We start from the raw sequence: 12,426 nt of genomic DNA on the forward strand, positions 1-12,426 counted from the left end.
TCCTCAACTCCCTCACCGCCGCCCTGCGCTTTTCCCGTGCACACACGTACATGTATACACCAAAATAGAAGTAATAGGTAGACACGATAACGGAGCACCCGCCACTCTTCACGCTGAGTCTGCGTCTCTCTCTCTCTGTGTACAGTGCCGTTGCTCTTCTCCTCTGCCTACGCTCATCACCGTCCTACACACGCGCACACCAGACCACCACCACCACCATCCCTCTTACGACTCTCACGGCTCCTTTTCTTTTTGTCTGTTGCAAGGCAACCACAGCCACAACCGCAGCAGCAGCAGCAGCGATGACGGACGTCAACTTCGGTCGGCACATTATTATCGATGGGCTCCCTAACAATGTCACTCCCGATAAGCGCGACCTCTTCCAGCGCCACTTCTCGCGGCGCATCGGGGAGCTGCTCGGCGGTGAGAAGTTCAGCCTGCATCTCCTGACGGATCCGGAGACAGCGCTCCTATCGGGTGCAATCCTCAGCTGTGTGACAGAGGCTCAGGCGGAGGCGGCGCTGGCGAAGCTGAATCGCTTCCCCTTCACCAAGTCTGCCGTGCTCACGACGTACCGCTGGAGCTCACTCGAGGAGGCGCGCAAGGACGATGGCCCGTACGTGCCGCCGCCTATGGCGAACGACGATGACGAGGAGGAGGCGGAGCTGGTGCACAATATGGCTGAGGACCCGGATGCGCGTCCGCAGTTTTTGATCAAGTCTGGCGTATCCTTCGACTGCGACTGGTATTGGTTCAACTGGGAGAAGAATGAGCCGGATCTGTACCGCCGCCGCAAGATCAGCAAGGACGACCCGCTCTGTCGCTGGTCCGAGGTGGACCGGGACAACAAGAAACTGAGCTCCGGCATGGTGTGCAGTGCACTGCCGGTGTCACGCCCGCTGCCGGTGTGGTCTACGTACGGCTCCATGGTGATCTCGCAGCACGAAAAGGGCCTGCGCGTGTGGGCCGGCCGCAGCATGCGCCTCCACTTCGAGATCACGATGGACATCAACGCCTTTATGGTGTCTCCGTGCGAGAAGTACATCATTGTTCAGACGCCGAAGGACATCAGCATCATCAACCTGCGCACTGCAAAGAAGATCCGCACCATCGGAAACCTTGACCTGCACAGCGATGATCTCTGGCCTATCATGCGTTTCAGTGCTGATGATTCCCTGGTGGTGGTGTGCAAGACGGGCTACCGCCCCATGGACTCGACCGAGGTGCCGGAAGGCCACCTGAACATCTACGTCTCCGAGACGATGAAGCTGCTCAAGGGCCGCGGCAGCTCCGGCCATAGCTTCGCCATCCCTGGCCTGTACAAGGCGGAGTGGAACCCGGTGGTGGGCACGCAGATGGCGTACGTCTGCGAGCTTGGCCCGAACCAAGGCTGGAAGGCTGTTGTGGCTGACATGGTGGTGAACGAGGACGGCGAGGTGGAGCAGCGCGTGCTGAACGAGCGCAACTTTCTGGTGGCAACGCGACTGGACATGCTGTGGCACCCGGCAGGTACCTTTCTGTGCGTGAGGGTGGCGTCGAAGGGGCCGACGGAGTACTTCCTTTTCCACGTCGCGGAGCGCAACGTGCCCATCACTCGCCTCTCCATCAAGCGTGGCTACATCCCGACCCGCTTCGCGTGGCAGACCGGCGGTGACAAGTTTGCCGTACTCCTGAAGCGCGATGGCGTCGGCGCCGGCCTTGGCGAGACCGGCGTGCTGCAGATCTTCATGATCGGCAAGCAAGGCCCCAAGGTGCTGCACGAGGTGGCCACATCGGCGACGCATCTGTTCTGGGCCCCCCGCGGCGGGCGACTGGCGGCTGCCAACTTCGACAAGTCATTGCTGCACTTCTTCGTGCTGCACGACAACAACACCATCACGGACAAGAACAAGTTGAGCGGCATCAGCGCGACGAACTGTGAGTGGGACCCGACTGGCCGCTACTTCGCCGTGTGGGTGTCGTCGATTCACGAGCAGACGCTCGCCCCACAGTACCGCATCTTCGACTACACCGGCAACGAGCTATTCAAGAAGGCCATCAAGCCCCTCTCGCACTTCGCCTGGCGCCCGCTGCCGCCCACTCTGCTCACGCAGAGCGACGTGAAGAAGGCGCGCGACATGATAAAGACCCTCGTGCGCGACTACGAGGCTACCGAGATGGCGCATAAGGCTGAGGAGCAGGAGCGCATCGATAAGGAGCGCAAGTCGAAGGAGGAGGACTACATCAAGCGCATGAAGATGGCTGCCCGCTATGCTGAGGAGAAGGGCATGGTGCAGACGCGTGAGGAGCAGCGCGCTAACTCGAAGTGGGTTCGCTACAATAACAACCGCCTAAAGGCACTGCCGGACGAGGAGCACATGGTTCACGAGGACGTCACGGAGTACCACCTCGTGTCGCGTCGCCAGGTCGGCACGGGTGTGGCGAAGAAGTAAGGCTTGGCGATCGACGACGGAGGAAGAAGAGGCGGCACAGTGCGTGACAACGTCGGCCGAAGGCGTTGTTACGGCGAAGCTGGAGAAAACGAAAAGGCGGACGGGGAATACGCGAACACCAGGCGAAAAGGGCACGACAGTGGCCGGAGAGGGGCAGTGTGTGTACGGTGACGCACACCCATCATCCTGCACACGCGCACACACCCATGCATCGTCCACGCTCTCACGAACTGCCTCCCTCCAGCTCGTCATGCTCGTCTTCCCAGCGTTGATCTCTTCCGTTTCCGTTGTGCCCACACACGCCGCGCACACATGCGCCGTTTATGTGTGCGTGTGCACACGTCTCTGCGTTCGCGCCCTCTTTCTCTCTCTCCGCTATGTGTATGTGTATGTGTGTGTGTATGCCTTTGACGGCCTGTGCCGTTGATGTTGCCCGTGTCCCGACGGCGTGCGTGTCGGCGTGTTCACGTGTACGTAAGTTATGTGCGATTTGTCGTTATGATATAGTCTTCTGTTCATGAGGTTAACTAAACCGTGGCGTTGCTCCACTGGTGTTGTGCGGCTCGCTCTCCCCCGGCCCCATTCTGTGCATGGGAGTGGAGGCGCGCGGGTGAGGTGGCGGGGCACGATACGCGTTGTGCTGTCCGTGCTGTCCTTCCTCTCTCTTGCTGGTTTTGTTGTTGAGGCTGAGGTGTTTGTACTCGTTGTTTTTTTTTTTCTAAGAAACTTGGCGCGGGGTCACAAGCACTTCCACGCACGAACGCTGGCAACACACGCAGTTGTGCAGGTAGGTGCTTGTGTGGGCGTTAGCGGTGGTTCTTTTCTTCACCGAACACGTGTGAGTGGCAAGCGGTCGGCTGCGCTTCTCTCGCACTTGTCTCTCCACCTGCGCGCCTTCTAACCGACCTAATGAAAAAGAAAGAGAAGAGGCAAGAGAAGAACGACTACTACTCCAGGGCATCCCTTAAAGGGCCCCCACCCACATACGTGGCCCACCACAGCTGTGATGTATGCGTCTCTGTCGGTGCTGGCAGGCACGTTCACCATGGGCTCTTCCGTGGGATCGTGCTGTTCGGCAGTCCCCTTGGACAGTTGGGTCTTCGCTGCACCTGGCGAGGCGGTGAAGGAGAAGAAGAGGGTAGCTCCCGAAGCCGTGACGGGCAGCGGCTGTGAGCGTTTCTCACGATGCCAACTGATGCTAGGCAGGTGATGACTCAAAGGGGTGCCGGCTCCCTCCCCCTAGCCGGGGGTGGGACGGCTGAGCCGCCCCTCTCTGCTTGTGTGCCTCAAGTTGGATGCCCATGTCTGGCCCTCGCCTGCATCGGCACCCGCTGCTCAACAGCGCTCTCGCTGCCGCCCCACCCCCATGCCTTCTCTCTCTGTGCTATAAGCACCCCCTTAACCCTCCACCCTCCTCCTGCGCACGCGCATAACACGAAGAGGTACACCACTGCCAAGCTGGTAGGCGAAAGGAAGCGATCCGAGTAATGCACGCGCTCGCTGTCGGGCTACTTCACCGCCGCCTCTTGGGTTGCGCTGGTCTTCACTCCGCGACTGCCGGACGTGTTTTGGCTGCAGGCGTTGACACTACAAGTCGGCGCTTCTACGCCGGGGACGCCTCACATCCGCCCAGCACTTCCTCCGCGGCGTCCGGTGGTGCTTTCACTGAAGCATGCAGTCGAGCAACGCGCGCGGACAGCGAGTCTGCCACTCGCTGCCACCCAACTGATCAACCCAGAGAGGCGACGGGCGACTCGGCCGCAGATGCCGCAGCGGCATTCCTCTCTCCGCTCTCCTCACCGCCTCCGTCCACAGCGTCGGCGTCGGGCGCCTCTACTGTGGCTCCTCCCACAGGTGGCAGCAACGGCGACTTGGCGATGCCAGACCCCGAGTCGGTACGGTGGGTGCAGCCGACCTACCAAGACGTAGACGCGCTCCCTATCGTGGATGCGAAGGGCGAATACATCGTGTCACGCGTGCAGTGGCCGACCGGCGAGGCCGCCTACCGCACCCCTGCCCCGGTAGACGACAAGCTTGCCCCACGCTTCGGCTATAATGTGGTGCAGGTGCGCAAGCACGTGTCATGGTGGAAGTACAACCAAAAATATCCCCGCCTCTCCCTCGCGTACATCAACATCCAAGTGCTCTTTCTGCTCGGTCTTGCCTGGCTCGTCGCCTTCCTTACGAGCGAATACCGTCAGACGATGGAGGCGATGCGGACGCCTGGGGCGATGGTCGGCGAGCACCGCGGCAGAGGACCGGCAACGAACAGCACGCAGAAAATTTCGTTTGAAAAGGATGAGATGAACGCGCTGCTCGACAAGGCGCAGAACAATTGGTACGACGGCAAGGCAGAGGCGTCCTACGTGGGGTCCAAGGCGTACACGATGAAGAAGATCCCGCGCCCGAAGGAGTTCTCCGCGGATGACTTCCGCAAGCGATAGGTGACGCGAGGGGACGCGGCGTGAGAGAATCGCAACTGCAGCGAAATGGGCCTCGGCGCGTCTAGTGCGTAGTTACGCGTCTGCTGATGACGGTGGTGACCTGGTTTCTTCTTCGCTCGAAACGCGCGATGATGACGGGAGGGGAGGGGGCGCCCCTCTCCGCGCGTGGCGTCTGAGGGTCCCGCACCCAGCTCTCCGTGTGGAAGGCGGCCGAGCAGCTCCCCTCCCCCTGCTGTATCCCTGCCAAATGCCGAACCGCCTGCGGTGCGGACATGGCCAAGTGCCGACGACGTGTGGGAGGTCTGGGCGCCGTGTGGGAGCGACGTGTGGGGCGGGTGGTGGGTGGGTGGAGCTTGCGGCAGGGGGTCGTGCTCTCCGATGCCTGAGCCGGCGCATTGCTGGAAGGCGTGCGTCCGGGGCTGCGTCGCACGACGCGATGGGTGGCCTGTGGCAGGGCCGGTGGGGTGCGGAGTTGAGTCTCACCTCCTGGTGAATGGCAGAGGCAGTGGCCACACGTTGAGTAAAGAAGGGGCCGAAGTGCCTGCGCGTGAGGGCCGCGCCACCGGTGAGCAGCAACAAACGCTTCCTGCTTTTCTTTGAGAATGGGCAGGCGGGCTGATGCTCGCCGACGCATCCCGACTTCCGTACTGGTATCTCGCCGGGGTAGTGGGAGCGGATTGCTGGAACATGCACAGACACGCTGGCCGAGACGCCACGAACACAACAGTGGAAAATATTGCCAATGGAGGACAGCACCGGACGCGCGTCTTGCGGCTGTGACGGTCCGTAAGGCAAGATGGAGTGTGCAGGACAAGCGCTCACACGAATGCAGCCGCGCGCATCGCTGAAACAAAGAGAGCTGCGGGAGCGCGAGATCAAGCGGGACTCTGATGCAGTGGTTGTCGTTGTCAGGCATAGCCGCAGCGGCACAGGTTTCGCCCATGACGCCGCTTTTTAATGGTTGCCTTGTCTCCCCCGGCTCTCTTCGTCTTGCTCTGCCTCTCTTCGCTGGTTCGACATCATGCGCATGTTGTACTCGCCCGCGCGTGGCGCTCTCTGCCCGCCTTTCCGACGCGCTCGTTGTTTTTCTTTTTTTTTTGGTCGCTGCCCGCTCTTTCACGTGTGTGTGTGGGGGGGGGGCGTAGTGCTGCCCATCGCACTCGCAGGTGCACGCAAGCAACCCCTTTTCCAGCTTGTGCGATCACGCTCACAGAGAGGCACTCGTCTTCTTATACGGCTATGCCTGCTTGGCACTCGCTGGCGTTGCCGCTTTCGGCCGACTACGCGCATAACGAACGTGAGGGTTTCTCGTTCTTCTGCACCAGTGGCAGCTGCGACAGTACGACAACTTTGGACCGCTACCTGGACGATCTGTGCGCCTTTCTGCGCAGTGCCGGGCTCATCCAGTCCCACCCGGACAACTACTTCCAGCTCATCCGCGGCGAGAGGTGGGCCGCGTCATCGGTGCACTTCGACAACTCCCCTGTCGAGGCGGAGGAGCTCGCGCACACGAAGGCGCTGCTGAGCGCCTTCAAACCACTCTTGCAGGGCGATGACGCCATGTCCAAGCTGCGTGCGCTGGTTCGAGATGGCCCGCCGACAGACGCAGGGCAGTGCGCCGGCGCGCTGGCCGGCGACGTAGGCGCTTCGTCAGCCTCGTGGTCGCCGGCCAGTCTCTCCTCTCTCGCCCCACTTCAGGAGTTCTACGCCGCCACGCGGCGCTTAATGCTAGGCCGTGCGCGCCGTGTCGAGAACGACGTCGCCAGTCTCACACTCGTGACAGAGGCTGAGCGGCGGACCATCGACCGCGACTCCTCCAGCGCACAGACGCAGCAACAGCACGAGCAGGATATACTCGACCTCGTCGTTTCGCAGGGCATGAACCTGAAAAAGCAGCACGAGGTGCCCATCATGCGAATGACCATACGCGACTTGGTGCTGTGCTGCAACGCCGGCGTGGGGCGCGCGTCTGCAGTGCGACTGCAAACCGGAGAACAGGAGGATGTGAGAGGGAAGACCGGGAAGCACCGCTGTGGTGACGTTGCTCCAGTCGGCACAGTGATCAACATAGGCGAGGGAAAGGGCTACGTGTCGCGTGCAGTGTCTCTGTGCGATAATCTCCAGGTGGTCGGCCTCGACTGCAACCCCGCTCACAAGGAGCGTGCCGTGGAGCGCTTCGAATCGCTTGTGGAGACGAGCCTCTCCTCACGCGACGGGCGGCCCCGCGTCAATCTCCTGTACGAGCCGCGCGGCCACGTGGCAAGCATCGCCTGCCGGGTCGGGGAGAAGGTGGACTGGGAGTCGCTGCTGCATGGCCACGTCCGAACGTGCGCAGACCCGTGCTGCTTGCTCTCCAAGAGCTGCGGTGGCGACACTTGTTCGGCTGTGGGGACTGCCGTAGAGGATCAAGGCTCCATCGCCGAGGACGACGCCGCTGTCTTGACGCGCACTCGCGGCGACGATACGGTGAAGCTGGCCTGCCGAGTCTGCGGCAAAGTTGTCCGACAGGACTGCACCGCAGCCATCATGAAGCACGTCTACAAACATCTGCACGGCGGCATTGGGCCTAGAGCGGCTGCGAGCGGCGTGCACGCACTGGATAATGCGACGGAAACGTTGTCCCCGCCACCACCGCACCAGATGCGCGTTCCGGCGTTGACGGAGGTGCAGCAGTGGAACGTGTCGCTGCCCCAGCACGCGTACGTGGCGAAGCTGACAGAGCACTTCTTCGCTGTCACGGACGTCGATAAACGGCATCTATCCAACCGAAACGATGCGGCGCTGCTCAGACGTGTCGCCGTTGACGGTGAGGGCGGTACTGCTCTGCGGGGCAGCTCAAGTAAGGCCACGCCACGGTACCTCACCTTGGCGCCCCGAGCACACGGTGAGGTCCGTGGTGCCACAAGCGGGGCCCAGCGGCGGCGGCGCTCGCCGCCAGAGCACGCGCCTGTCACGCTCGAGCCCGCCTACACTGCTCGTGGCTATCGCGTAGTGCTGCTGATGGCTGTGGAAGAGGCGACCGCATCCAGAGAGCACTTGCTTTCGCCAGCCAGCTCCGGCAGTCCGGTTGATGGAGGCGAGGCCCAAGGAGTAGTGGTGACGCCGCCGGCGCGCGAGCGTGAGGCAGGGCCAGGCTTGACCTCTTCCGCTGCCGGGCAACCACCCCAGATGTGGTCATACACGCAAGTGCGTGCCACCGTTGTCGGCTACGACGGTGGCGTAGACAGCCACCAGGTGCGTGTCGACCAGGAAAGCAAGAAGCGCACGCTACGGCTCTACCGCCTGCGGGCGGGCGCCACAGCAGCGGCACGGGAGTGTGTGCTCGAGTTGACGGACCGCCACGGTGGCGGCATCGCATGCGTAGGCGACTGGCAGCTGCCAGATGCGGGGACATGGGGCCGTGAGCGCGTTGCGCTCGTCTTGGCAGTACTGCCGCCTGCCCTTCCCTCCACCCCTGTGGTGTGCGTGCCTAGCGTGCGGAACACAGTCCTCATTGGTCTGCACTCGTGCGGCGACTTGGGCTCCAACATATGCCGCGTCTTCCGCAACAGCTCGGCGCGTGGTCTGCTGCTTGTCAGCTGCTGCTGGCACGCGCTGACGCCGCATGGCTTTCCGCTGAGCCGCGCACTGCAGCGCCGCGGCTTGACAACTAACAGCATCTCGCTCCTCCTTGCCACGCAGCCGCTGGATGCCTGGTCGACGGCCTCGCCCGAGGGCCACCGCAGCTCTGCCAAGCTGCTCTTCTTTCGCAGCCTCTTCAAGCTCCTGTGGAGACAACTGGCAGGGATGTGGGAGGCAGGGCGGAAGGACGGGTCTGTGTCACGTCCTTCCGGCTGCGCACACACTGACACCTTGGGAGGCGATGACACGTGCGCGTTCCCGGACGTGCCGCCGCATCTTGAGCCTGCCTTTCTTCGACGAATCTCGCGCGAGAAGGACACGCTGACCTTCACCCAATTTGTGCACGCCGTCGCCGCCGAGTACGTCTACTCCGGGTCTTCCAAGGACACCCCGTACACGCCGTGGAACATTGGGCGGTGCTGCGCAGTGTGCCGAACGGCGCAGGAGGCGCACGCGCGGTACGCGCTCACGCAGCAGCGTCTGCCTGAGACGATGGGGGCATGCTTTGAAGAGGAGCACTTCGCTTCCTTCCTCGGTCTGACCGTGCTGCGCATGTGGATGTGCCACCTGGTCGAGTCGCTGCTTCTCCTGGATCGCGCCCTCTACTTGCATGAGGAGCTGTCAGAGTGCCATAGCCGTGCAGCAGGGGCACCGGCAGACGAGGCAGAGAGTAGCGCGGTGGCGCTTGTGCCGTTGTTCGACGGCGCCTTGTCGCCCCGCATGTATGGCGTCCTTGCCCGTCGTGGCGGGTCAGCGTGCGCCTAAGGCACCGCTCCTCGATTTTCCCTTCCCTCATAAAGCTGCCACACCCGTAACGCCATTGAGCACTCGCAACGCGAACTCACGTGCGTCGCCATCACCGTGGCATCAGCACCTCTGAGGAATAGCTTAGCGCTACCGGTGGCACTGCCACTGGCAGCGTAACGAACCACAGAAACCACAAAGAGAGATGCGACAGGCCTGACATTGCTGCAGGCGGAGGTGGATCAGCGGTGTCAAACATGGCCTCCACTGCCCCATCCGCACTGCTCGGTATCCTGGATAATGCCGTTGACGGCATGGAGGAGGAATCCCCACTGCGGTCTTTGTCCTTCTCCTAGCCGTGATCTCCGTCTTATTGGACAGCAGAGGAAGGCAGCAGAGCATGCAGGGGCCACGTCGAGGAGGGCTGTGCCTCCGTGAGTGTGGACTCTCCTCTCGGCCAGGTGCCGCCTTGGCACCCTTCGCGCTCGTCTCTCTTATCTTCTTCACCTCCGCTCCGCCTCTCCCCAGTTTGAGACGGCGCCGCCCGCCCGCCACGTCCGGTGCCATAGCGCCGGAAAAGACGAATGGGGAAAGGACTCGCCGCGGGCGCAGTCACAGTGTGCGCCTTCGCCGTATCGCCGTCGTTCCTTTTCTCTTGTTGTGCGTCGCGCGCCGCATTGCTTGCAGCGCCCCCCCCCTCCCCCCCTTAACGATCCGACTCCGGAATCTGTGAGCGAGAGAGGGAGCGCGCGCACCCTAAACTTCTCCTCTCCGCACATCTCTGCTCTTCTTCTTTCCTGAAGCTCATTGTCCTCTGTGCTAGTTCTCCTTGGATGCGGCAAGTGCGTAGTTGCTGGTGTGCTGCGAGAAGGCGTTGCTGTGCGACCCTGCCCGCAACGATGTGTGGCTAGATGCCTTGAGGGTGTGTGCAGGTGCCTCGCCTGGAAAAGCGCACATACACGTGTCCTGAGCCACCACGGAGCAGCTCGTGCGCCTCCTCGTTCACAAGCTTGTGGAGCGGAACGCTGAGGCGCTTCGCGCTGCTGACGGCACCGCTGCAGATACGGTGCACCCAAGCGACAGCCGCGGCGGCAGCGGCAGTGACGACTGCCATGTTATGGCTGCCTTGATCTTCTTGCGTCCCCTTGATACTTCTGCAAGGACAACCGGTGCATCACCTCGTCCACGTTGTTTCCTGCTCGCTGGCGTGTTTTGGCGTGCAACGCCGCCGCGGTACCAGACCGTCATGACGATGAACGCAGAGATGGACGCTGCTGTGAGCACCGCCCCACACTGTGTATATGGGAATGCGTGTGCGTGTGGGGTGGCACCAGCCGGTTTTCATTCACACAGGAGTGACCTCCCTCCTGCGACGCCAAGGTGAAAGCCTTGCTGTCGTCGCCGAGCACGAGGTCGACTCCGGTAACCGCATCCACCGCGACCCTCCCCTTCCTTCCACACCATACACCACCAGAGAGAACAGATGCGACCGCAGAGACACAGGCGTAGATGTACAGCCACGCCGTCACTGGCGTTTTGGCTTCACGTTTTTTCATGCTCGTTCCGTTTGACTTTCCTTTCGTACACTGCCTTAGCACCATCGCTTCTCGGTTTCTCTATCTTCCTATCGCCCTTCCGCTCTCTCAGCACGTTGGCTCTGCGTGTGTGTGTGCGTATGCCCGACAGTTTCGCTTTCACCGCCACTCCCCTCTCCTCTTGTGCCACTCTAGTCGCACATAGGTGTTGCATGGCATCTCCGCCCTTCCACAGCCACTCTCTGAATCCATGGTGTGCCCACCCTCGGCGTCTCCCCCGCTCTCCTTTCCATCTGGTCAGATCGAGGGGATGTGCGTTACACCGCTGCTGCGGCACCGGCGCCGCTGCATCGCTCGGGCCCCTCCCCCTTTTACAAGAAAAGAAAGGATTTCGGATGCCCTGCTTGACCGCGTCTCCTTCGCTTGTGTCGCGCGCCGCTTCCCAGTCCACTTCTCTTGCGCCTCCCCCTCCTCTCCCCCTCCACCGGTTGCTCGCTTGCCCGTCCTCGTCGCACAGCTGCGCGTGCCCGCCACCGCCCACACCCTCACCCGCGCTCACATTACCGCCAAAGAGAGTTCTCTCGTTAGCCCCACCTCGCTCTCCATCCTTCTTGTTCTCGCCGCATCCGCTCAACACCCCTCTCGTCCCTTTTCCGTTGACACGTTGGCACAGAGCGGTGGGTCGTGTACACAACGAGTGCGCAACTTGCCTCTGCTTTTTATCTCTCGGTAGCGACTTCCATTGAATACCCCACCTCTCTCTCTCCATCGACCTTTTCTCTCTGCGTCTGCCGCTCACGCACCCCCTCTCCCAGCGCGCGGGCAGCAACGTCGTCACACCCCGCTCACACCGCCAAGCACGCACGCGCTCTTCTCTGGAGGGGCGGACGAACACAGGGAAGTCGAAAAGGTCGATCAGGAACCACGCACAGGCCCCCCTTCCCTCCAGCAACAACTGCAAATCCAGAGAGGGAGGCCGTGACGAGGCCAACACGTGGAGGGAGCGAGCAGCGACACGCCCCCACCTTCGTTTCTTTATTTATATCACACATCATATATATATATATATCATATTTAATTATTTTTCGGCGAGATTTTTTGTTTGCGTGTTTTGTTTGTCGTTGTCGTCATTGCCGCTGTTCATGTGATTGCTGTGGTTGTGGTTGTCTTTGGATATCTTTTCCGCTACTCTTCTTCGCCATCCTCCTCCTCCTCCCTTTTCCCCTCCTCTTCTGCACTTTCACATCGTTGCCACAGAGCACCTTGTTCTTTCTCCCTTTCTCACTCGCTTTCCCTGTCCCCCCCCTTGCGCTGCTCGTGTTGCGCGTGCTCTGGACGCTCTCTTCCCCACCCGCTGTGCCCTCCTAATCCCCTCTCCAAGTCATACGTTGTGTTTTGTTTTTTGTTTTCGCCCCCCCCCTCCCCTCGCTCTTCCTGCTCGAGACAAGCAGCTGTGGGTCGGCGATCGCGCCGCGCTTACGCGTCACTGAGTTGTGCGACAACACTCCGACAAGCAGAGACACACTTCTTTCTTTTTGGCTACCTTTTTCTGCTTGTTTTCGCTGTTTGCACGATTTCAGCTCGTCTTCTTTCTTTCCGCCGCTCCCGCCTCTTTCTGCGCCTTCGCTGCTTGTTTTTTTGCCCCCCCCC

At 61.5% G+C, this 12,426-nt stretch overlaps 4 protein-coding genes across 4 annotated transcripts; all 4 read left to right on the forward strand.

Moving 5' to 3' along the window:
• Window positions 1–302: 302 nt before the first annotated feature.
• On the forward strand, window positions 303–2,432 carry LDBPK_171390 (translation initiation factor, putative; the record flags this gene model as incomplete). Its single annotated transcript, XM_003859946.1, has 1 exon — window positions 303–2,432. The coding sequence occupies one exon, from the start codon at window positions 303–305 to the stop codon at window positions 2,430–2,432; it is 2,130 nt and encodes a 709-aa protein (XP_003859994.1).
• A 1,877-nt stretch (window positions 2,433–4,309) lies between these two features.
• LDBPK_171400 (hypothetical protein, conserved) lies at window positions 4,310–4,876 on the forward strand (the record flags this gene model as incomplete). Its single annotated transcript, XM_003859947.1, has 1 exon — window positions 4,310–4,876. The coding sequence occupies one exon, from the start codon at window positions 4,310–4,312 to the stop codon at window positions 4,874–4,876; it is 567 nt and encodes a 188-aa protein (XP_003859995.1).
• A 1,239-nt stretch (window positions 4,877–6,115) lies between these two features.
• LDBPK_171410 (hypothetical protein, conserved) lies at window positions 6,116–9,262 on the forward strand (the record flags this gene model as incomplete). Its single annotated transcript, XM_003859948.1, has 1 exon — window positions 6,116–9,262. One exon carries the CDS (start codon window positions 6,116–6,118, stop codon window positions 9,260–9,262), a length of 3,147 nt encoding a protein of 1,048 aa, XP_003859996.1.
• A 1,462-nt stretch (window positions 9,263–10,724) lies between these two features.
• Window positions 10,725–11,522, forward strand: LDBPK_171420 (hypothetical protein; the record flags this gene model as incomplete). The annotated part of the gene is made up of 1 exon (XM_003859949.1): window positions 10,725–11,522. The coding sequence occupies one exon, from the start codon at window positions 10,725–10,727 to the stop codon at window positions 11,520–11,522; it is 798 nt and encodes a 265-aa protein (XP_003859997.1).
• Window positions 11,523–12,426: the final 904 nt, after the last annotated feature.

The sequence above is a fragment of the Leishmania donovani genome, chromosome 17 (genome assembly GCF_000227135.1).
Source record: "Leishmania donovani BPK282A1 complete genome, chromosome 17".
Classification (NCBI taxonomy): Eukaryota; Euglenozoa; class Kinetoplastea; order Trypanosomatida; family Trypanosomatidae; genus Leishmania; species Leishmania donovani.